Below are 26,351 nucleotides of genomic sequence, written 5' to 3' on the forward strand. Positions count from 1 at the left end.
CCCGTACTGACACTGCTGATTATAAATTGCCGTTGCTTGTGGTGCGATTATATCACGAAGCTATCTTCTACACCGTTGCGGGCTTCCCTGCCAGAGTCTGGATGCATCGCCTTCGACAAGGAAGCTGCGAAACAATACTGCCCCCAATTCACTGGATCGTACTTCTGAGGCTCACCGGCGTCTTGCGCACTGTACTGGTGGAGGACTTGATGGTGATTCACGGGATACGTCCGATGGATGTCGTTGTACGTTACAGGGCAGTGCTGCATTGGTTGGGGCGTGGGCAATGTGATCGAGCGTACGAGGTCACATCACTCATATTACTGATAAAAGACGTTTACAATCCTGCAAGTTAGATGAATAGCAGTCTGACTGGAACACTAGAAGCACTGCATGTTGCCAATCATCGAGAACAGCTCCAAACTGTACAACACTGCTCTTACTCGAGATGTGGTGCACCTATTGACAGGTCACGATTCATATCCCAAACATTTGCATCGTGTGGCATGTAGTAACACACCAATCAGTGAATGTGGACAGGATGCTTCCGCTAATCATAAGTTTTTCAAATTTCCCCTTTTTCAGGAAGAGAGATATTGCAGACTATTAGACTAATTGACCGAAACTTGTGAACCACAGTTACTATCCAAGATGAAATTTTCACTCTGCAGTGGAGTGTGCGCTAATGTGAAACTTCCTGTCAGATTAAAACTATATGCCGGACCGAGACTCGAACTCAGGATCATTGTCTTTCGCGGTCTAGTGCTCTACCATCTAAGCCATGTCTCCGCAATATCCTTCTTTCCAGGAGGGCTAGTTCTAAAAGGTCTGCAGGAGGGATTCTGTGAAGTTTGGAAAGTAGGAGACGAAGTACTGGCGGAATTAAAGCTGTGAGAAGGGTCGTGAGCCGTCCCTGAGTAGCTCAGATGGTACAGCACATGCCCATGAATGGCAAAGCATTCCGCTTCAAGCGAAAATTTGACTGTGGAAACATTCCCCAGGCTGTGGCTAAGCCATGTCCCCGCAATATCCTTTCTTCCAGGAGCTTTAGTTCTTCAAGGTCTGCAGTAGAGCTTCTGTGAAGTTTGGAAGGTAGGAGACGAGATACGGTTAGAATTGAAACTGTGAGGCCGGCTGAATAATGGTGTGGAAAAGAATAAGAGTTCATATCTGATCTAAACATATCATTAATGACATAAAAACTGATTGCGGTGCGAATTCGGCACTGTGATAAAGGGGTTTGTAATTTAGAAGCACGCACGTCTGGGTTGAAACTGCAATGAGCACAGTTCTGCCGACGTCTAGCGTATTTCCCTTTAATGCATTCTTCCACAAGGAAACGAGTAGTAAATGTCCATGATAAGAATCAAATGGAATTAAAATAAAAGTGACTATATTGTAGCAAACAACAAAGAAATTGTATAGTATGTGATGACCCTAAACAATTTTACAATTTTAAATGATCTTAGTCACATAAGAACCGGAGCAAAAATAAATAAAAAATCTTGTAACGAACACTCATCAAGCAGCAAATCAGAAATGTATACTATGATAATTTATATAACAAGGGAATTTTACTACACGAAGCTTCAAAGTAAATGTAGGTATACATAGCTGAAAGAGGATATTATTTAACAAAGATTCTTATGCAAACAAGAAAGATATTTCAGATATGAAGAAAGTTAAAGAAACGAAAATCTCAAGTGGAACAAGGCAGCAGTGAAAGAGGCAAGATTTCCAACAAATGATAGAAGGAATGTTACAGAATGTGTTGGGTTAATCTAAATTATGCGTAAATAGATTCGAGAGTATGTGAGAAAACAACGTCAATTTGCATAAAAGAAAAAATTGAAAATAGTGAAATGGTATGGAGAAAACAAGTAGAAACTAGTGCTGGCTAAACGTCACATTCCATTTCTTAAGATGACGTAGCTAGCAACATTGTGTTGTTTAAGAAATTAATCTGAAACAAGAGCAATAACGATGTGATGATTAAATGCTGGTGCTGCAATAGAAATGCAGAAAGTTAAATAATACGCGAAGAACTTGTTGAATAACATAAGGAATACAGTTCTAGAAAACTGGGAAAATGGTGTAATTATGGTACTTCGCGAGGCAAAAACTTTTCTACCTATCAACTATATCTCCATAAAGGAAAATGCCCTTGAGAAACATTTGTACACTGAAGAATGTATGCGTCAGTAAAATGCTTCCATTTAACATCGGCATGGCAGTGGAAAACTCAGAAATAGATGAGGAACCAGGATAGGGAATAACGTAATTTCATCAATCATTCTTATCAGTCCAAGTGGAAATTTTCTGGTCTTTGAACTGCGGAAACTGTGCTACTGAAACGCACGTATACCTCCTTTGCTTAGGTGACAACATTTTGATGTTTGCTTTTAGTGCAAATAAAATTCCACAACTAATGTGAAACGCTAGAAGGGCATCTTTGAGTGTTAACCAAAAAATCCATTAAAGTAATACAAAAATTATCTATGACCAAAACATGGAAAATAAAATACTTCAGATGAACAATGAAGTTGTACTACTGTTGCTGTACGTTTTTTACTTGGGGCAGCTGTAGACGACGACTCAATGGATGCAGAAAGAAATTATCGAAAGAGTTGGTATGGCCTCGTGTGCACCCAGTAGAATAATGTATATTTTCGGAACTAATATTCTGATTTACTGTATCTGGATGTATTATAAGCATTAAGATTTGGCAATCAGACGTCGACATGTAACTGGAGGCTGTTCTACAAGCAATGAAGCTTTGCATTTTTGTGGTTATAGCCTTTTCACCATATTGGACTACTCAGAACGTTAAAAATCGATGACTCCTTTTACCAATATTTTATCCTACACTATTAGTTGATTTCAGTACGTGGTCATTATCAGTTGCTTCATAAATTAAAAGTGTGAACTTGAGAGCGTTGTGATAGAGTGAAACCTACAAGTATACTCTGAAGAGTGGAATGATTTCATCATAGGAACTCCAGATACGTCCAGTGGATGCATAGTGAGACTGTATTTGTTGATGTCTTTCAAACAATGTGGTACCGGTACAGCTTTATACGAAAAAAGGAACAACTCTGAATAATAGTGACAAATCTAAGATTTATTTGTCGATTGTGATAGAAATGGACTATGTCAAGACACATTATGAATCCAGTATCAGAGCCCAGTTCAGTCAAAGACCACGTGTTCGTACATAAAAGCTTTAAAAAGTATAGAAAACCATACCAGTCTACTACAGCATAAGTAGTTCTAATATGTTGTGTGATTAACGGGAGTACCAATACAGCAATGATGGTACCAGCAACTTCCGTAAGATGTGAATGAGCAACGTCATATAAAACTGCTCTCCGGCAAGGGCGTTTGGAGAATGACTGTGAGAACAACATGTCTCATGGGATCATTCCAGACGTGCCCTATGACATTAATGTAGGGGATCATGCTGATAATTTCTAGCGCTGAAGTGTTTGATGCTGAATATATTCACCTGCTAGATGCACGCTGTGCTGTCGAAGTTTTGTCGACATACAGAAACGTTTTCTGTAGACAGTTTTGCACAGATTGAATCTATTTAAAGAAGGGCATCGTGGAACCACCAAGTTCTACTGTACTGAGTACGTATTTCCAGATAACTAATCTCTGGTAAGCAGAAACCTGCAAGTCATGGCTTAATACTACATCGCCTGTAAGGGAGGTTCTTAGGTGTCAAAGTCTGTTCCATACACGTGCTTCTATTGTATTACATGCAATCCAGCAGCCACCAAGTGCAAAAGTCTGTACAATAAACTTACCAAGTTTATCGTACGATTTCGTATAGATAGTACACTTAACACTGTAATAGGCTCTCGATTTTGCGCAAGATGACCGCTGGAAAATGTATAACAGACACATGTGTATATGACAGATTCTGAAAGTAAAAAGAGTCATGTATTTGCCCCTTAGAAACCTTCCTTATACTTGCTACACTGTTAAACCAGGACTAGTTCCCTGTTTCCGTGATGCCTGTCTTTTGTACAAGGATGCCATCTTCTCCATTCTCGGCATGAACCAAATCAGCAACATACGTTCGCTGCGTGGTCGACGCATTCTTTTCACAGATGTTTGACAAACTTCTCACCAGATAAAAACACGTTAGCTTTACTAATGAAACAGACTCACCCAGTAGAATAACGTTTGTGATCGACCTTAGTCCAGTGTACATGTTAAAAGCCATTTGAAAAACCTTTCTGTTGTGACTGGATGAAAGTGGTACGGCTAAATTGCATGCCGCCTTCCCGAAGTCTTCTGCGAATAGTTGTCAATAACACTATTATTTGAATGTATGCGTAAGAGCTCATCGTAATTTGATGGTATCGCATTCTTAGTACCATAGATCATAGCAAAAAATAACGGTTCTTGCCTGAATCCCCTGAACGTTGAATCCATGGTCAGGAATTACTGCCACGAACACCAGAAGGGCAAGCTATTAAACACCTAGCGATTCTTACTCTACGCAGCTGATATTGAGCTTCACAATGCGAGGTGTCTTCTTTTAATCCCACAGCATCCAGTGTACTATCAGATAATCAGTTTCTGCCTCTTTCACGCTGAGGATGATACTCTTAATCATTGCATTATACCGTAACTTAAAAAATTTCGTTTCCGTTTCGACACACGTAAGAATTAAGTGCATATGTCGAAGTTCAAGGAGAGCAGCGTTATTGTACGTTTTACGTCCCACAGGTATGTACAATTTATCACACGGCTGTTTTTCGTATTCCAGTGATCCGGCGCCATCCGGAAGTCCAGTGGTGTGGGAAACGTTGACGGCGAATGCTTCCAACTATCTGGATATGCAACTGGAGTTTACAACACGTCAGGACGTCCTCAAGGAACGGATGGATTTCTGGAGAGATATACTAGCTCCTTAAAGAGTTGAATGCGGTGATATTCTTTGTTATGTTCTGCTCACTGCAAAATACATTTTAATGCGTTTAGTTTGAAAACAACATTTAATCACAATGCCAGTCTGAGTTTCATTTCAGGTTCTGACCCACAGTTTCTTATTTAAAGTTTTTACATGTGGATGTTCCAGTGGTGATTTGTCGTTTATAGTCCAGCATGATATAGTAAGTATGTTTCCATGCTAAATGAAGAGCCCAGTTTTTTTTTTTTTTCATATTCCCAGCCCTACATCTGCGTTCTCTCATAGAAAGATCACACACTAACTATTCAAGTATTTTTTGTGAAAATTATTTGTAGTAATTAATGTAGTTTCCTTGCAAAAAATACGAAGTTACACAGTTACTTGTCACCTGAATCTACTCGAAGACTTCAGAGAAGGATGCACCTTTAAGTTCCAGAGCAAGTGATTGAGACAAATTTCGAGAAATTTTGGAACACTCAAATAGAGCGAAGCGTGTAAAAAACACGTCCTGTAAAACGCGTGTTCGAAAAGAAAATAGTTGTTGAGATATGTACCATTTTAAATTTTGTGTGGAGAACGGTCAGTCCTAAGTATTGTAGGCTGTTTTCTTGTTGACATTCACTGCTCATTATTTCACGCTTATGTTTGTCTCTTTAGTAAGTCGTGAGACACCAACAGTATTTTCAGCACTCCTGGCATTACAACAAGATTAGCAAATACAGAAAACTGCAACCAGTCCATTTTCTGAAGCAGTTATTTCTTCCATGAAGCTGTTTTCGAATTTTTTTCAGGCTCATCTTCAGACGATGTACAGGAGGTTACATAGCTATTTCAAAGTATAATGCTGGGTGCTGGCTTGCAACTGTATGGGTGACCTTTGTTTTTAATATCCATCTGTCTACATCCATTGCGATGGACAGTTGGCATCACATCACTCTCTTTTACAGGATGTGTATGCGTATACGCTGTAATATCGAAACTGTGGCAGAATCCAGCATGTGCAGTACAACTGTCACTTGTTACAACAAGTATAAGTCATTTTGCAACAGGCGTATTCATTCGTTTTTAATTAAAGCTTAAACTCGAATCTCCGTAACAAAATATCCGATAACTGACAGCACCAGAGCATTACTGTCACGAGAGACAGGACGGGAGGGGGGAAAAAGTCCCGTGAAATTCAGTTTATGTCAACTGCGACGCTGTGTGACAGCAAACGTGAATGCAGTAACTAGGTACATGCTTGGAAAAGTGTGCAACGAAATTTACTGTCATCTACATATGTGCCTTAAGTCACTGGGATGAGACATTAAACTTCTGTGAAATATAAATGAAAACTGAAATCCATTGAAAAATAAAAACTTTATATTCTAATTGGTCAGCGAAAATTGCATAGGATATAGTCTTAGAAATCAGATAAATCTTGAAGAAACACCTTGAATGTCTTTGATATGTGCAATGAAAGAATAGCTTCGATTTTCAGTGCCACGTTTACCAGGTATATTCTCTGATGAAACTTTGACAACTAGTGGAATTGTACATATCACATTCAATTTGTATAAATTGGCTTTATTCAGCTAGCCCATGTCTTCTCTTTCCGTAACACGCTTGTCAAGTATCAGAGCTCGATAGCTTTAATTTGTAAACTCCCACACTTGTTCCTTCATTTTGTACGCATGCAAATATCGCTAGCCGATAAGAGCACATACTTTATGGTACTCGAGCAAACACTCATTATGTCATATCGTCTCTAAATTCTCGTACCTACATAGACATGGAAGTTCGATCTGCAGTCTAGGTACACCAGATGTATGGTGCGGAAAGAAGTCAGTTTTATTGTTTGTTTAAATTAATTAGGAAATTGAATACTGTTAACATTCTATGGCTGGTGTAGGCTATTAAAAACTATAAATTAGCATCTTACTACTCCAAAAGCACAATGGGGCTATAAACAGCTTTCAAAGACACTTATATGTATAAGACGACAACCTGTTAAAATATGTATTGTGGTGCTATCTGTTTCGACCATACGTCTCTTCCGGTAGACTTAAATTTCTAAAGTCTGCAAGATGATTACTTACGGTCAAAACAGGTAGCAGCACGATAAATACTTTAGCAGGCTGTCGCCGTGTACATAAAAATCTCTTTGATCAGAACCTAAAGAAAATTTTAACCATTTTTATGTCTGTGAAAAAAAAGTAACAGTTTTAATGAGCCAGTCAGACACTTCACGAAAGATGCAAGCACAAGACCTTGTGTTAATTTTTGGTAATCAATAAAATAATCAGCGAAACATTTCAGAATGGAACATAAAAATATCTAAATCGGCTATTTGTATAAAAATATCTTGGCTGAAGAAAGATCATTCATTACTTTTTATGTACAAAATAACCATATTCAAATTTATACACACGATCCGATTGAGAAAGGACACTAGCTAGCAACACACCTACAGTTATCACACTTCGCACACTCCCTGGGGAATATTTTCAGGAGTTTTAGAGAGATTAGAAGTTAATGTGATAGTGTTCAACATAGAGTGGCGTTGTCGTTGTCAACTTTTAAGGAGTCTGGACAGAAATAACATACAGGAAAACTTCTTAATATTTTCAATGTAGCGTCAGCAATATACCTGGGAAAGAAGTGTTCAGGGTGGATGAACCTTTTCGTCACACTTTTGTGTGTGAGTACTAAGTTTACGTTTGTTCAATGTAAAAATCAGTCTGAGATACTGATGGTCAGCTACACACAATAGACGATGTGATAGTTCAAAAGTGCAGTCTAAAATAGAAACACAAAACATTCAATGATGTCACAATAAACAGCTTCAGAAGAGACCTTCAGAATATCAGCCGAAATGAAGTATACAAAGGAAGCGACGGAAAGTCTAAATGCAGTTCATTCCGAATAAGTTTCTCTTTATCTCCGACAGAGGTTTCCCATTTAAAATTGCAAATATGGTATCAATAAAGTGTCGAAAAAACCTCGTATATCTGAAGACATCAACGTGTACGTAACAGTAAAATACAGTCATACAAAACAGTGAGAATAATCATAGGAAAGCAAATTCTTTCGTTTTATGGAAGTTGTTATTTGTTGAGGAGATTTGACATATTAAGCTGGAAATAAATACACTGTAATACTGCGATCAACAAAATACTAGGACACCTGATGCATTTTTTCTTTCTAAACGAAATAAAAATCGTTTTACACCAAAAGATTTCGCTTCTCTCGTGATCAAATGAAGGTAACGAGCGTTGTAAGGTAAACGAGCGGGATAAGATGACTAACCACGTACTGAAAGATCATACTTCTAACATTTAAGGAGCATACTCAATCGGGTGCCCCTAACGTGTCACACGGCGAGACACTAAAAACTTGCACAGTGAAACCACTATCGTCAGTGTCCGTAGAACAACTGCCATTTACATTTTATGTGCTCATTGCTTGATGCGTTATTAATATTCAAGACTTTCAAATAAACTCTTGTAGAAAAACTGGATTGTGCTTAGCTGGTTGGGAGGATTCACACATGTAATGATTTTGCGTTCAAAAATGTGTGTGAAATCTTATGGGACTTAACTGATAAGGTCATCAGTCCCTAAGCTTACACACTACTTAACCTAAATTATCCTGAGGACAAACACACACACCCATGCTCGAGGGATGACCCGAACCTCCGCCGGGACCAGCCGCACAGTCCAAGACTGCAGCGTCCGAGACCGTTCGGCTAATCCCGCGCGGCAATGATTTTGAGGTCCTATTGTTTATTAATTCCTTCAAAGGCTGTAAGCCTATTGCAAAATAAGAAAATTACCGCTCTGTACATCAGAAACGGATCCTGTTAACAGTAGTGTTTGCGCGGTACGATTTAGTTCAGTCGGCTATAGGAAGTTATCACGGCTTACGCAGACACCATGCACTCTTGTGGTTCCTTACTCTTTCAGTGATTCGTTGAAGCTGAAGATTCAGTAATAGTTGTCAAATCTGTGGCATGAAATAAATATTTACGTAATATTCGCATCCGTAGAGTGCCTTGAATAAGTAATCAGTAAACCGCAGTCGTTACCCCTTCGGTTCTATATGTCTTCGTTGGCCATGTCATTTTCAGTTTCTCTGTAGGCCTATAAACAAATGGGTGAGAGGAGAGGTCGTTAGGCAAGACACAAGTCACCTAAAGGGACCTCTGTTGTTGCTTGATCTTTCTCATACCAACATCGATTTTCACAGTATATCCTTTCTTCACCTTATAACGTAGTCTGCGACACCCTCTTAGTTCCGTGTTACTAATTGCAGTTTATGGTACGGATCATCACGAGCAACCACCAAAACGTATCAATAAATTTGTGTTAGAGGCAATGCAGACTTTTCTTCTCAGGACTCCTACAACTCGTATTTGTGAACGAGGCCCAATGCTTCAAATTAATTACACTATTTTATAAGTCGTTTCTTGATGTAAGTACTAATGTCGTTTGGTGTCAATAGTTTCTTCTTTTTGTCTTATGCTGTTTTAGTATAAGGAGTTCTGTATGGAAACTGACTGTGAGTTACCAACGAAAATATCACATTTGTTTATATACACTCCTGGAAATGGAAAAAAGAACACATTGACACCGGTGTGTCAGACCCACCATACTTGCTCCGGACACTGTGAGAGGGCTGTACAAGCAATGATCACACGCAAGGCACAGCGGACACACCAGACCCGCGGTGTTGGCCGTCGAATGGCGCTAGCTGCGCAGCATTTGTGCACCGCCGCCGTCAGTGTGAGCCAGTTTGCCGTGGCATACGGAGCTCCATCGCAGTCTTTAACACTGGTAGCATGCCGCGACAGCGTGGACGTGAACCGTATGTGCAGTTGACGGACTTTGAGCGAGGGCGTATAGTGGGCATGCGGGAGGCCGGGTGGACGTACCGCAGAATTGCTCAACACGTGGGGCGTGAGGTCTCCACAGTACATCGATGTTGTCGCCAGTGGTCGGCGGAAGGTGCACGTGCCCGTCGACCTGGGACCGGACCGCAGCGACGCACGGATGCACGCCAAGACCGTAGGATCCTACGCAGTGCCGTAGGGGACCGCACCGCCACTTCCCAGCAAATTAGGGACACTGTTGCTCCTGGGGTATCGGCGAGGACCATTCGCAACCGTCTCCATGAAGCTGGGCTACGGTCCCGCACACCGTTAGGCCGTCTTCCGCTCACGCCCCAACATCGTGCAGCCCGCCTCCAGTGGTGTCGCGACAGGCGTGAATGGAGGGACGAATGGAGACGTGTCGTCTTCAGCGATGAGAGTCGCTTCTGCCTTGGTGCCAATGATGGTCGTATGCGTGTTTGGCGCCGTGCAGGTGAGCGCCACAATCAGGACTGCATACGACCGAGGCACACAGGGCCAACACCCGGCATCATGGTGTGGGGAGCGATCTCCTACACCGGCCGTACACCACTGGTGATCGTCGAGGGGACACTGAATAGTGCACGGTACATCCAAACCGTCATCGAACCCATCGTTCTACCATTCCTAGACCGGCAAGGGAACTTGCTGTTCCAACAGGACAATGCACGTCCGCATGTATCCCGTGCCACCCAACGTGCTCTAGAAGGTGTAAGTCAACTACCCTGGCCAGCAAGATCTCCGGATCTGTCCCCCATTGAGCATGTTTGGGACTGGATGAAGCGTCGTCTCACGCGGTCTGCACGTCCAGCACGAACGCTGGTCCAACTGAGGCGCAACCTATAGCCTTCTGAAAATTTAATTTTATTCAGCTATAACTGTTAATTTGTCTGCAAATTTAAGAACCTACATGTTTATCCTGTCTAAAAACTGCTATTTCATCACACGTTTCTTCACATTTATTTCTTATAACTTCATCGTAGGTGTTGAACTGTAGGGAGGAAAGCTGCACCTAGGCTAAACACAGGCCTTTTAACCTAGTTTCTGCAGTAGGTGTGTTATTTTCCTGTCTCTGTGAGCCAATGTAAAGCAGTTCAGAATCTATTCCGTTTTAGACCACACAGTCGAAAGTAATTCCTTCGTCAATAGATTCCACAAAACTTTGGAATATTTTGTCTAATATAATTATAGCTTGCCTAGTTCCCTACACTGTTGTAAATCTACACTCCTGGAAATTGAAATAAGAACACCGTGAATTCATTGTCCCAGGAAGGGGAAACTTTATTGACACATTCCTGGGGTCAGATACATCACATGATCACACTGACAGAACCATAGGCACATAGACACAGGCTACAGAGCATGCACAATGTCGGCACTAGTACAGTGTATATCCACCTTTCGCAGCAATGCAGGCTGCTATTCTCCCATGGAGACGATCGTAGAGATGCTGGATGTAGTCCTGTGGAACGGCTTGCCATGCCATTTCCACCTGGCACCTCAGTTGGACCAGCGTTCGTGCTGGACGTGCAGACCGCGTGAGACGACGCTTCATCCAGTCCCAAACATGCTCAATGGGGGACAGATCCGGAGATCTTGCTGGCCAGGGTAGTTGACTTACACCTTCTAGAGCACGTTGGGTGGCACGGGATACATGCGGACGTGCATTGTCCTGTTGGAACAGCAAGTTACCTTGCCGGTCTAGGAATGGTAGAACGATGGGTTCGATGACGGTTTGGATGTACCGTGCACTATTCAGTGTCCCCTCGACGATCACCAGTGGTGTACGGCCGGTGTAGGAGATCGCTCCCCACACCATGATGCCGGGTGTTGGCCCTGTGTGCCTCGGTCGTATGCAGTCCTGATTGTGGCGCTCACCTGCACGGCGCCAAACACGCATACGACCATCATTGGCACCAAGGCAGAAGCGACTCTCATCGCTGAAGACGACACGTCTCCATTCGTCCCTCCATTCACGCCTGTCGCGACACCACTGGAGGCGGGCTGCACGATGTTGGGGCGTGAGCGGAAGACGGCCTAACGGTGTGCGGGACCGTAGCCCAGCTTCATGGAGACGGTTGCGAATGGTCCTCGCCGATACCCCAGGAGCAACAGTGTCCCTAATTTGCTGGGAAGTGGCGGTGCGGTCCCCTACGGCACTGCGTAGGATCCTACGGTCTTGGCGTGCAGCCGTGCGTCGCTGCGGTCCGGTCCCAGGTCGACGGGCACGTGCACCTTCCGCCGACCACTGGCGACAACATCGATGTACTGTGGAGACCTCACGCCCCACGTGTTGAGCAATTCGGCAGTATGTCCACCCGGCCTCCCGCATGCCCACTATACGCCCTCGCTCAAAGTCCGTCAACTGCACATACGGTTCACGTCCACGCTGTCGCGGCATGCTACCAGTGTTAAAGACTGCGATGGAGCTCCGTATGCCACGGCAAACTGGCTCACACTGACGGCGGCGGTGCACAAACGCTGCGCAGCTAGCGCCATTCGACGGCCAACACCGCGGTTCCTGGTGTGTCCGCTGTGCCGTGCGTGTGATCATTGCTTGTACAGCCCTCTCGCAGTGTCCGGAGCAAGTATGGTGGGTCTGACACACCGGTGTCAATGTGTTCTTTTTTCCATTTCCAGGAGTGTGCATTGATTTTCAGTCAAGTTTTGAATTTGAGTATATGGTACAGCGAGGATGGTAAATCCTCTGTAACGTGCACGAGAGCAAAATATTAGCACAAAACAAAACTCTCAATTTACTACTAAAGGAAGCTAATACAAAAACAATAAAATCCCATACTACAGTAATTTAATTTTTATTCACAATATGTTCTTAGCAAGCCACATTATCTGAAACAGTTTTAGAGAATAATGTAACGTTTGGAAAATCTATCATTCGCATCTCCCATTGTGCTGAAGATATGAGTCATCAGTTGGTGATCTTTCGGACGAACTCGTTGAGGGCCGAGAAAACTTTTAAGTCACTCTTTTACATAGGAATGTTCTCGTGCCAGAAGTCCATGCGCTCCTGGTCTTTGTTCTGCCTCAGCTCGTAGTCCGTCGTGATGTACAAGTAGTTTGTCGACGACACACTGAAAGGCTCCCACACGACGCTGTCGTTACCATAGTTTGGATCTCTGAAACATTACACTAGTCTCACTATCAGAAACTGATTAGCGCATAGATTCGTTCAACAGAACTCAATTTTGAGAGGAAAATAGTTGCAGAAATAGAATCAGAAATAATATCTTTCGGGTGAAGTGTGTAAACTACGAAATTGTACTTCTCAATCCATATACCGTTCTTTTTCCATTCATTACACGCATTACATGTACGGAGAAGCAAACCTGTATCTGTGAATGAACTGTAAATTAAATTTTGACTACATAGTCTACGGTAAGCAGCGACCTGATTTTATACGAGGGTTGACTGAAAAATAATGCTTCGACATTCGTAACTCTTCAACAGTTGGCAGCATTGGTTTGCGACAGGTACTGGCTTGTTCCGTAGCCACTTCTCTACAGTTCCAGTTGGCCGTAAGCCTTAGCATTGAACGGTTGTGTTGTTACAGTGTAAATTATGGAACCTTGCGCAGACTGTCAGTCAATGCGATTTCAGCAACGTGCAGTCAGGGAGTTCTTGACAGCAGAAGTTGTTACCCCAAGGAGATTCATTAGAGAGTGAAAGCAGTTTATGGCGATTGTGTTTATGTGACTACTGTGCGTCGCTGGGCGAGTAAGTTTAAAGATGTTGAGGCGGGAACATCTGACCTGCGTGACAAACAAAGAGTTGGACGACCTGTGACAGCAACCGCCGTGTTTCACAAGCAAAATGTTGACAGATTGATTCAGGACGATCGTCGTATCACTCAGAGAGAAATTGCAAGCACAATCGGCATTTCACAAGAACGTGTGGGTCACACTATTGCTTTGCTTGGCTATCGAAAGATCTGTGCACGATGGGTACCCCAGATGCTGACTCCTGAAATGAAAGCGAACAGGCTTGAAATTAGCCAGGAACTCCTCTTGCGTTACGAGAATGAAGGTGACGTCTTTCTCCATTCAGTTGTGACAGGAGACGAAACATCTTTATGCTTCTGATGAAGACATTACCAGCAGCTATGTCATCCGATCGTGAAAGCCTTAATTCTATGAACGCATGAAGATGTTTTTACTATACGGACATAAAGCTCTATAAAGAAAAGACTAGAAAATTTCAAGTAACTGCGAAACAGTTTTTGTAAAGTATAAATAACATTTCAAACTGCTAGCAGTAGTAGACACGCTACACTAGTTGTGGAGCAACTTTTAACTGTTAGAAGCTTGCCGCTACATTTGCACTCGTTAATCTGTGAATAACCACATCCCTTCTCAAATACTTTAACTGCACTATTTGGAAACCGATTTCCTCTCAAAATTCAGAATATATGGCGTGAATATTAAACTAGAATTAAATAGATAGATTTCGGTAACTACGTGGGTAATCCCAAAAGTAAGGTCTCCTATTTTTTGTAAGTACATAGACCTGCTTATTTCTACAATGGTTTAGATCGATTACAGCTTGAACATTTAGCTATTTTTCGACATAATCACCATTTTTGTCGATGCATTTTTGTAGAAGGTGTGGCAGTTTTTGTATGCTCATGGCATACCAGCTAGCCGCCATGCTGTTCAGAAAGTTATGAACCTTTTTCTGCACCTCGTCGTCGGAGCTGAATCACTTTCCGGCCAAGGGTTCTTTTAACCTATGGAATAGGTGATAGTCACTGGGCGCCAAGTCAGGACTACAGAGTGGGTGGGTGATTATGTTCCACCAACACTGTTGCAGGAGAGAAACGGTTTGCCGAGCGATGTGTGGGCGAGCGTTGTCATTGAGAATGTGTATGCCCTTGCTCAACATTCCTCTTCTCCGGTTCTGAATTGACCGTTTGAGTTTTCCCAGAGCCTCACAGTACCTTTCAGTGTTCATTGTGGTCCCAGCGATTCAGCTCCGACGACGAGATGAAAGGAGAGGTTCATAACTTTCTGAGCAGCATGGCGGCTAGCAGGTATGACATGAGCATACAAAAACTGCCACAGCGTCTACAAAAATGCATCGACAGAAATGATGATTATGTCGAAAAATAGCTAAATGTTCAAGCTGTAAACTGATGTAAACCATTGTAGAAATAAACAGGTCTATGTACTTACAAAAAATAGGAGACCTTACTTTTGGGATTACCCTCGTATTACGCAAGTCGACAGTGTTTGAACTTCCATTTGTTCAACAGGTTTCATCAAAGCAACACTCATCTTTCAGCTACATACTAGTGTACATGGTTTTAAGGGTTTGGTTTTTTTCTCGTCTTTGGTGTAAACATACCCATATTTGATGAAACTGCTCCAGCTGTTCACCATTCTTTGGCTAAGGTCGCCTTCTACCGTCCCTGGTTCCCATTCTACAGCACTGCGGTTTCTGTGGAAGATAAACGCTGTTTCTGCTGCGTGTGGAGTACCTACAAAAGAAATTTGAAGCATTGACATTTCTATATATCATACCAAGCAATTGAATCTTAGTACTTTAAATTTTGTTTTAATTTACATGAAATGACATTGTAATTGCTCATCGTTGGATCCATTTAAAAAGAGTATCTAGCATTTACAGCCATCTATAACACGGCAATGGAAGGTGTTACCCAGAAAAACTGCTGACTAGTTCATCACGATAATGAGAATGATTCCTGTTACACACACTCACTCTCTCTCTCTCTCTCTCTCTCTCTCTCTCTCTCTCTCACACACACACACACACACACACACATACACACACACTCACTCACACAAGCACTCATGCACAGAAAGTCAGTATATCCACTCTCAAAAAAATGTGTATCATGTCTCACAAAATTTGTACTAAAATGAGAGCTAAAATAACAGTTCAGACACAAAAGGCTTCATTATAACATACATTGAAACGCCAAAGATACTGATACAGGCATGCGTATTCAAATACATGGACATGTAAACAGGCAGAAGATGGCACTGCAGTCGGCAACGCCTATATAAGACAAGTGTCTGGCGCAGTTGTTAGATTGGTTACTGCTGCTACAGTGGCAGGTTAACAACATTTAAGTGAGTTTCATCGTTATAGTCGGCGCACCAGTGGTAGGACACAGCATGTCCGAGGTAGCGATGAAGTGGGGATTTTCCCGTACACCATTTCATGAGTGTACCTTGAATATCAGGAATCCGGTAAAACGTCAAATCTCCGACATTGCAACAACGAGACCAGTGACGACTGAAGAGATTCGTTCAACGTGGCAGAAGTGCAACCCTTCCACAAATTGCTGCAGACTTCAATGGTGGGCCATCAGCAAGTGTCAGTGTGCGAATCATTCAACGAAACATGCTCGATATGGGCATTCATAGCCAAAGGCCCACTCGTGTACCTTTGGTGACTGACGACATAAAGCTTTACGTCTCGTCTGGGCCCGTCAACACCGACAGTGGCCTGTTGATGACTGGAAACTTGTTGCCTGGACGGACGAGTGTCGCTTCAAATTGTAGTGAGCCGATGGACGTGTACAGGTATGGAGACAACCTCATGAATCCATGGACCCTGCACGTCAGCAGGGGACTGTTAAAGCTGGTGCAGGCTCTGCTATCGTGTGGGATGTGTGCACTTGGAGTGATATGGGACCCCTAATACGTCTAGATACGACTCTGACAGGTGACACATACGTACACATCGTGTCTGATCACCTGCATCCATTCATGTCCATTGTGCATTCCAACGGACTTTGGCAATTCCAGCAGGACAATGCGACACCCCATAAGTCCAGATTTGCTACACAGTTGCTCCAGGAACACTCTTCTGAGTTTAAACACTTATGCTGGCCACCAGACTCCCCAGACATGAACATTATTGATCATGTCAGAGATGCCCTGCAACATGCAGTTCAGAAGAAGTCTCTACTGCTTCGTACTCAGATTTATGGACAGCCTTGCTCAATTCATGGTGTCATTTCCCTACAGCTCTACTTCAAACATTATTCGAGTCCATGCCACGTCGCGTTGTGGCACTTTTGCGTGCTCGCGGGGTCCATATACGATATTAGGCAGATGTACCGGGTTCTTTGGCTCTTTAGTGTAGCTGTACCGCGGAAAAGTGGCTGATTCTAGGTGGTAACAAGAGATCCCATGGTGATTATTCACCGACACGTCTTTGTCTTGGAATATCATTCATTGTGGTAGAGTTGTCTTCAGTGATGAGTCGCGCTGCGAAATGAGCGCCGATGACCAGCGAAGAGATGTCTGGAGACGCCCGGTACAACAGTGGGATACCAACCTGGCTACTGCCATCTAAGCGGTCTGATAGCCGGGAGTGATGGTCTGAGGTGCCATTTCTTTCCATAGCAGGACCACCTTGGTTATCATCAACAGTACCCTTACAACACATTGGTACGTATATTCCAACAACCTCATTTTGTTGCACTTCAGGCCAAGCCATCCTGGGATTGCATTTCACCAAGATAATGCCCGCCCGCAAACGGCGAGAGATTGTAGTGCTTGTCGTTGTGCTTGGAAAACCCTACCTTGGACAGCATATTCACCTAATCTCTCCCCAACTGTGAATATTTGGATAATTATGGTCAGGGCCCTCCAACGATCTCGGAATTTTGACGATCTAACTCGCCAATTTGACAAAATTTGGCGCAGTATTTCTCAGGAAGACGCCCAACAACTCTGTCAGTCAATTCAAAACCTCATAGCTGCTTGCATAAGGGCCAGAGGTGAACCAACACATTATTGACTTCTTTAATTTGTGAAGCTCTTTCTGGTAGATAAACAACACAATATTTCTGAAATTATAATCATTTGTTTGTCTGTACACGTACATCACAACTATGGATTTCTGGCCCATTCGGATAATTCCTTCGTGGTACGCCATTTCCTTTTTTTTTTTTTTTTTTTTTTTTTTTTTTTTTTTTTTTTTTTTTGTCTTTGAATATATCACAGAAGAAGTGTTTGGAACTCTATGTGCCTGTTACCGTGTCCATGATTGGACATTTACGAGCAACCACGATGAAAGAGGCGTGAAGTGACTCATAATATGAAAGGTGTTGCACTCTGAAGTGGTTGTGGTTGTTGTAGTAGTCTTCAGTCCAGAAACTGGTTTGATGCAGCTCTCCATGCTACTCTATCCTGTGCACGCTTCTTAATCTCCCAGTACCTACTGCAACCTACATCCTTCTGAATCTGCTTAGTGTATTCATCTCTTCGTCTCCCTCTACGATTTTTACCTTCCACGCTGCCCTCCAGTACTAAATTGGTGATCCCTTGATGTCTCCTACCAACCGATCCCTCCTTCTAGTCAAGTTATGCCACAAATTTCTCTTCTCCCCAATTCAGTACCTCCTCATTAGTTATGTGATCTACCGATTTAATCTTCAGCATTCTTCTGTAGTACCACATTTCGAAAGATTCTTTTCTCTTCTTGTCCAAACTATTTATCGTCCCCGTTTCACTTCCATACATGGCTACACTCCACACAAATACTTTCAGTAACGACTTCCTGATTAGTAAATCTATACTTGATGTTAACAAATTTCTCTTCTTGAGAAACGCTTTCCTTGCCATTGCCAGTCTACATTTTATATCGTTTCTACTTCTACCATCATCAGTTATTTTTCTCCCCAAATAGAAAAACTCATTTACTACTTTAAGCGTCTCGTTTCCTAATCTAATACCCTCAGCATTACCCGATTTAATTCGATAACATTCCATTATTCTCGGTTTTCTTTTGTTGATGTTCATGTTTTATCATCCTTTTAAGACACTATCCATTCTGTCCAGGTGCTCTTCAAAGTCCTTTGCTGTCTCTGACAGAATTACAATGTCATCGGCGAACCTCGAAGTTTTTATTTCTTCTGCATGGATTTTAATACCTACTCCGAATTATTCTTTTGTTTCCTTTACTGCTTGCTCAATATACAGATTGAATAACATCGGGGATAGACTACAACCGTGTCTCACTCCCTTCATAATCACTGCTTCCTTTTCATGCCCCTCGACTCTTATAACCGCCATCTGGTTGCTGCACAAATTGTAAATAGCCTTTTGCTCCCTCTATTTTACCCCTGCCACCTTCAGAATTTTAGAGAGAGTACTCCAGTTAACATTGTCAATACCTTTCTCTAAGTCTACAAATGCCAGGAATGTAGGTTTGCCTTTCCTTAATCTATCTTCTAAGATAAGTCGTAGGGTCAGTATTGCCTCACGTGTTCCATCATTTCTACGGAATCCAAACAGATCTTCCCCGAGGTCAGCTTCTACCAGTTTTTCCATTCGTCTGTAAAGAATTCGTGTTTGTATTTTGCAGGCGTCTCTTATTAAACTGATCGTTCGATAATATTCAGATCTGTCAACCCCTGCTTCCTTCTGGATTGGAATTATTATATTCTTTTTGAAGTCTGAGGGCATTTCACCTGTCTCATACATCTTGCTCACCAGATGGTAGAGTTTTGTCAGGACTGGCTCTCCCAAGGCTATCAGTAGTTCTAATGGAATGCTGTCTATTCCCGAGGCCTTTTTTCGACTTCGGTCTTTCAGTGCTCTGTCAAACTCTTCACGCAGTATCGTATCTCCCATTTCATCTTCATCTACATCCTCTTCCATTTCCATAATATTGTCTTCAAATACATATCCCTTGTATAGATCCTCCATATACTCCTTCCACCCTTCTGCTTTCCCTTCTTTGCTTAGAACTGGATTTCCATCTGGGCTTTTGATATTCATACAAGTGGTTCCCTTTTCTCCAAAGTTTCCTTTTATTTTCATGTAGGCAGTATCATCTTACACGTAGTGAGATATGACTCTACATCCTTACATTTGTCCTCTTGCCATCCCTGCTTAGCCATTTTAGGCTTCCTGTCGATCTCATTTTTGAGACGTTTGTACTCCTTTTTGCCTGCTTCATTTACTGCATTTTTGTATTTTCTCCTTCCATCAATTAAATTCAATATTTCTTCTGTTACCCAAGGATTTCTACTAGCAGTCGTCTTTTTACCTACTTGAGCCTCTGCTGCCTTCACTATTTCATCCCTCAAAGCTAAGCATTCTTCTTCTACTGTATTTCTTTCCCCCATTCTTGTCAATTGTTCCTTTCTGCTCTCCCTTAAACTGTCTACAACCTCTGGTTCTGTCAGTTTATCCAGGTCCCAGCTCCGTTAATTACAACCTTTTTATAGTTTCTTCATTTTCAATCTGCAGTTCATAACCAATAGATTGTGGTCAGAGTTCACATCTGCCTCTGGAAATGTCTTACAATTTAAAACCTGGTCCCTAAATCTCTGTCTTACCATTATATAATCTATCTGATACCTTCTATTATCTCCAGGCCTCCTCCATGCATACAACCTTCTTTCATGATCCTTGAACCAAGTGTTAGCTACCATTAAGTTATGCTCTGTGCAATATTCTACCAGGCAGCTTCCTCTTTCATTTGTTACCCCCTTCCATATTCACCTACTACGTTTCCTTCTCTTCCTTTTACTGCTATCGAATTCTAGTCACCCATGACTATTAAATTTTTGCCTCTCTTCACTATCTGAATTATTTCCTTTATCTCATCATAGATTTCATCAATTTCTTCGTCATCTGCGGAACTAGTGGGCATATAAACTTGTACTACTGTCGTAGGCGTGGGCTTCGTTTCGATTTTGATTACAGTAATGCGTTCACTATGCTGTTTGTAGTAGCGTACCCGCACTCCTATTTTTTTTTTATTCATTATTAAACCTACTCCAGCGTTACCTCTATTTGATTTTGTATTTATAACCCTGTATTTACTTGACCAGAAGTAGCCCTCACCTGGAGATCCGAATGGGGGACTATTTTACCTCCACAATATTTTACCCAAGAGGACGCCATTGTCATTTAACCATACAGTAAACCTGCATGCCCTCGGGAAAAATTAAATCTGTAGTTTCCACTTGCTTTCAGCCATTCGCAGTACCAGCACAGCCAGACCATTTTGGTTAGTGTTACAAGGCCAGAATAGTCAATCGTCCAGACTGCTGCCCCTGCAACTACTGAAAAGGCTGCTGCCCCTCTTCAGGAACCACATGTTTGTCCGGCCTTCAAGAGATACCCCTCCGTTGTGGTTGAACCTATGGTTCGGCTATCTGTATCGCTGAGGCACGCAAGCCTCCCCACCAACGCCAAGGTTCATAGAGGGGGGGGGGGGGGGGCGGGATTCTAAAGTGGTATTTGGTATGAATAGATTTCAAATGTGAGATTAAATACAACCTCCGACAGAAATTGTGATTTTGCCTTTCTAAGCTGGGATTTGAGTAGGTAGACTGTGAGAGTTCTGGGACAAAGAAAGTCGTCGGTGATGTCATCATTGAGTCATCTGATTTCCTGCCCCCCTTTACATAGGCAAAGGACTCTATGTATAAAATGACAAGAAATTAAAAAACAAGCAGGAAATTCAAAATAGCCCAACTGCACTAAAGTATAGACTCAAAGATGGTCGACCTGGGATATGGGCACAGTCTCTATGAAGTCATAATCCAAGATGCTGGGATAAAATGAAGTAACATGTCTGCTGTCCTACTTAACATGTTTTCCCCAATCTATTATTCACTATGACTTTTATGGCTTTTTATAGTAGTCAGGTCACTTACAGAATTCCAGGTTTCTCCACCTCTAATGTCACCATTTAAACAATTGTCACCCTAAATTTAAGTTTGGTAGGAAACGCAAAATGGCCAACACATATGTCACACTACATGTGTTATTTAAATTCAAAAATCGTAAAGCCACTTTCCCCCAAGTTTAAACCACCGCCTTTCTAGCAATACAGTTTGAATCATTATGCCTCCACACCAGTTCTATAAACTTAATATGATAAGAAAATCCAAGTATGCTGGTTTTCATAACTAGAGCACTTGTCCTAACTTTAAAAATGTCTAGCCCACTGATGTAGCCCGTATAGGTGTCGCGTTCATCTTTAGTAAGAATAGGATAGAAACGTGTCTTTATTTAACGTCACACTGGGCAAGGGCTCTGCTTTTCGCTTCGCCGTTGCCACAAAGTCAACACGAACACTCGCCGGACTGTGTTGGGCAACAGCAGCCACCACTGTGCCGCTATCAGCCAGAGTAGAGGCCAACTGACCACTTTCAGCTGAGAGCCAATATCACCACGAACCTCCACTGCACTCCAAAAGACGTCATGCGGCACCTGAATGCACCAATACAGAGAGGCTGCTTCCTGAGTCTAGGGCAGCTGGCACCACATATGCTATTAGGAAAGCAGGTGGACATCCTTCACCTTGCAGGGTAGGTTGGTCATTGCCCAGGTGAGGATAGTCTTTTAACGTATGACGGCAAGATTGCTCTGTGACCGCCATATGCAGAGAGATTGATCGAGTACTATGCGCGAGGGTACTTCTGGCGTCAGTGGGCTATGGCAGCAGACGAGCGACGTGATTGCCTTTGCTAACACCATGACATCACCTTCAGCGGCTCTCCTGGACCCTACACGACTGGAAAACCGTGGCCTGGTCAGATGAGTCCCGACTTCAGTTGGTAAGAACTGATGCTAGGGTTCGAGTGGGGTGCAGACTTCGCGAAGCCATGCACCAAAGTTGTCCACAAGACGCTGTGCAAGTTAGTGGTGGCTCCATAATGGTGTGGGCTGTCTTTACGTGGAATGGACTACGTGCTCTGGTCCAACTGAACCGATCATTGACTGAAAATGGTTACGTTCGGCAACCTGGGAGACAGTTTGCTACCATCCATTGACTTCATGCTACCTGATACGTGGGGAGGCGCCGGCGCCAGTTGCTTTCTCCGTTCGATTCACCCAGATCAATTGTTTCCCTCTGGCGTTGCTTATCATTGCCTCGTTGGCCGGTGGTGGTGCTGATGGGCTGGCGGGCAGACTGGGTTTTGGCTTCGGAACGGCTGGTATGTGTCGCTCCACAGAGGGTGAAACTTGTGTTTGCGTGGAGTTAGCTGGATTTGACCGGTGTATGTGTCTCGGAGTGCGGAAGCGGGCCAGTTATTGCAAGTTCTTGAAACGTGACTGGGTCATGGTCTTCTAAACAGGACGCTGAGCAATGTGTTACTCATTTTTACTAGTGGCGTAGAACTACGTACCACGCAGCTGTCTACTGCAGAAATAGACATTCAAGCTTTCTAGTTTTGCAATCGGGCCTACCTGTGTTATCACTAGCTTCTACCTTTTCTTATGAGTGTCAATATTGCATTGGAACTATGGCGTACAGGTGTAATAATAATTATGCTTTGTATTATCGTTGCCCTTTTAAAACTAGTCTGTTTGTGCTGGGGCAATTTTACATATTTTGAAATTTGAAGTCTACAGTTAATGCTTTTAACCATTTTTAATTTGCCTTTGTCTTGATGTAATCTATCTTTGCAGAATTTTATCTTACTATATTCTGGGGTTGTTAACATTGTTTCTTTTGGCTGTGGCTGTGTGTTTGTGCTTTTCTGTTGCAGCACTGCAGCGGGCACCTAGTCCATGTCTAAATCGATGTCCGGAGTATGACGCCTTGGCCGACCAGTACCAGAGCAACGGCGGTTTTTTTGGCAGCGGGGAAAAAGGCAACTGATACGGTGGCCACTGAGTTCTTCGGGTGGGGATCTTGCATTAAGTTTCCTCTGCATTGGGACGCCAAGGCGTCTGTTCCGTTTGCTATACTGCTTATATATTTACCTTCAAAACTATAAAGGAAGGAGACTAGTGTTCTGAATCGTATCTTACGTGCAGCGGGAGTTGAACTTAGAGAAATACTTGATGGGTAGCGGAAATTGGAAATTATGTGAATTGTCCTCTTCTGCTTGCCCAGGTGACCTATTTAAAAGAAACTTATTTCACCTTTATTGTTCAAGTGTCCCTTGTTAAATGAAACTGATTTTACCTTTCATTATTGAAATGGTTACAGATAGTATAGAAGTTATAAGAAGTTCTTGTTTGCAAGTAATTCAATCAGAAAGGTTTTGTGTAATGTACTTTTTTGACTTGTGTATCCTGTTCAAAAGAAACTTGTTTCACCTTTATTATTCAAGTGCCCTTGTTAAATGAATTTGATTTCACCTTTTATTATTGAAGCTCTTATAAGAAGTTCTTGTTTGCACCTAATTCCATTAGAAAGGTATTGTGTAATACATTTTTCTGATTTGTGAATAATAGACACTTGTAGAAAGTTTTTGGGTAAATACTGTGCCCTTTGGGTTAAACTGTTGATCAGTAGTAAATTAGTTGTATCTTGCAAGTCCTCTGTAGATATTATTTCACTTGTCACCGGTTTGCACGTAACCACCACGTTTGTAAGACAATTGTTATACACATACTGAGGAAGTAATATCTTCACTTTAGTCCTACAACACGCAAAGATATTCAGATATGGTTTGGGTTCCATGGAGCCCGTAATTTGGCGGACTTCGAATATCACCTAATGGTTTAAGACAGGTCGGGCAGGAGAAGTACCTACTTATACGAGAGGCTAGTTTTCAAAGAGGATAGACGTGCCTGCAGCTGCTTTGAAAATTTTGGCAAAGTTTCAGCACTTATTCTGGCTAGTGAAAGTATGATAGAGGACATGGTCGTTAATATCCTATTTTTATAAATGTTGTGAGAGTTTGATTAGCCAAACCGAAACTACCCTGTTTACTATAAGTGACATTGTATGTTGCATCTGGTGCATCAGCCTCTGCTTAGAAATACTAGGTCAGTGACAAACGAATACGATGCGAATATTTAATTGTTAACGAGCTTATTGTTTTGCTATTTCTATTCGGTAGGTTGTTGGTTCCATATGGGTGATGTCTGTTACTAAGAATGTTTAGGTTGAATGAAGAGAATAGAAAAAGAAATATTAATATTCGTACCAATAACAGTGCGCTCGAAAGGTGTACTTGCTGTTTAGCCGTGTCTTGGCCTCAGTACTTCTGACTTTTCTACATGAAAATACCGTACAGTTTTTTGGCAAAGAGCTGTCCCCATTTATTTGGACAACCTAGATTTGACTTGTATAACAAACATACAACAGACTAACGAATAAAATATGTTTAGGGAGACGCACATTGCGTTTAATTATTACAGCTATTTTTGAATTGGTTGTATTGCTCATTGCCCTCCACGAGACAGCGAATTTGTGGACTTTTTGCGGTAAGTGGGCAATGAGCAAACCTGAAACCATTGCAAGCTTTTTCTCTAATTCCGTAATGTTTCAACATACGGTACTGATTATTTCTATGTACTACTAATTGATAAAAAAGAGAGAGCAACAGAGATTATGAAAGCGAGTTCCTTTCTAACGCAAATTCAAGCACTTGCGCGCACTGAAATGCTGTAACGCATAGACGTTTGTAAATTAAGATTTGTTCAAACGTCCATTACCAACTAAGTACAAATGGTAGGCAGAAAGGAGCTATCAGCCGTTTACCGTAAGTGGTGTTGCCTACACTGGCGCCGCGGTAGTCGAAGAGGTAGTAGAATACTGGCAGGTCGGACAGCTGCGACACATATCTCACCAGAGAGTCTGTCGGCTCTGCGAAGTGCTGGTCAGTCGCTAGCTGCAACACGCAAAAGTGTTTTACTTTATTTATTTATTTTTAGCTTTCGACAGAAAACATCATACAGCCAACATTGGTTACAAGAGCACCATATTAACATAACTGCAATTTCCACTGTATAACAACAAAAAAGTTCCATGTACAAACGTAACTTCTTAATGTAAAATAAAAACACTCAAAGACGAACACCACAGCCGTCAGTAGTTACAATAGCGCCAAGTTAACATTAGTGCAATTTTCACAATAGAACAAGGATAAGAGTGTGAAGTACAATGATAAGTTTACCATATAAATTTAAAAAACCGCAAAAGTACGACCCAGGTTTCGAACTGTGACGGTTCTGTGTAGAATGACGTCCACATCAACTTATAATCGAAAGCTGGACAACGGCGTCGTTTACAGCGATAAGTTCTTAACGCAAAGTTAAAACACAAAAAGATGTTCCACTTTTCGAACGAGATGGTCCCATTGGAGGACAAGATCCACACAACTTATAGATCAAAGTTGGACATCGGCGTCTTTTAAATAGTTCGCGAGCAGATAATTCTTACACACTGACAGAAAAAATTGCAACATCAGCAAACAGTTGCGCGACATAATTAAAGTTGGTACGCATGTTTCTACATCTGAAAGACGACGTCTATTCAACTTTCGCGCCAGTCGTATAAGAGTGGAGTTAGTGGCGCAAATCATTCATCATCATTTTCTTTGGGCATTTGTCCCGCTTCAACGCGGGGTCGGCCTTGTTACTACGGATGTGGCGGTGTTCGTTGCAGACGGTGGCCAGATGCCCTTCCTGTCGCTACCCCGAACCCCCTGGGACGGAATCAGTGCGCCCCAGCTGTCTACGTCTAGTGTAAACCATGATAGTGCGAACGTTTTCAAATGTCTGCGAGTCGTGTATCTGAGGCGGAACGTGGGGACCAGGCCGGTATTCTCCTAGAGGGATG

At 42.4% G+C, this 26,351-nt stretch overlaps 2 protein-coding genes across 2 annotated transcripts in view; one reads left to right on the forward strand and one right to left on the reverse strand.

Annotated features, from left to right (window-relative positions):
• Nucleotides 1-5,011, forward strand: part of LOC126198496 (juvenile hormone esterase-like) — an 84,783-nt gene extending 79,772 nt beyond the window's left edge. Inside the window, exon 10 of the mRNA XM_049934870.1 lies at nt 4,781-5,011. Within this exon, the coding sequence (XP_049790827.1) occupies nt 4,781-4,928 (148 nt within the window). The 3' untranslated portion in view covers nt 4,929-5,011. The remainder of the gene's footprint in view (nt 1-4,780) is intronic.
• Nucleotides 5,012-12,612: 7,601 nt separating this feature from the next.
• The window catches only part of LOC126198497 (venom carboxylesterase-6-like), a 127,215-nt gene continuing 113,476 nt past the window's right edge, over nt 12,613-26,351 (reverse strand). The window contains exons 8-10 of the mRNA XM_049934871.1: nt 25,272-25,401; nt 15,174-15,306; nt 12,613-12,949 (exon numbers count right to left, since the gene is read on the reverse strand). Coding sequence (XP_049790828.1) covers nt 12,802-12,949; nt 15,174-15,306; nt 25,272-25,401 — 411 coding nt within the window. The 3' untranslated portion in view covers nt 12,613-12,801. The remainder of the gene's footprint in view (nt 12,950-15,173; nt 15,307-25,271; nt 25,402-26,351) is intronic.

This window comes from Schistocerca nitens, chromosome 8, assembly GCF_023898315.1.
Source record: "Schistocerca nitens isolate TAMUIC-IGC-003100 chromosome 8, iqSchNite1.1, whole genome shotgun sequence".
Lineage (NCBI taxonomy): Eukaryota > Metazoa > Arthropoda > Insecta > Orthoptera > Acrididae > Schistocerca > Schistocerca nitens.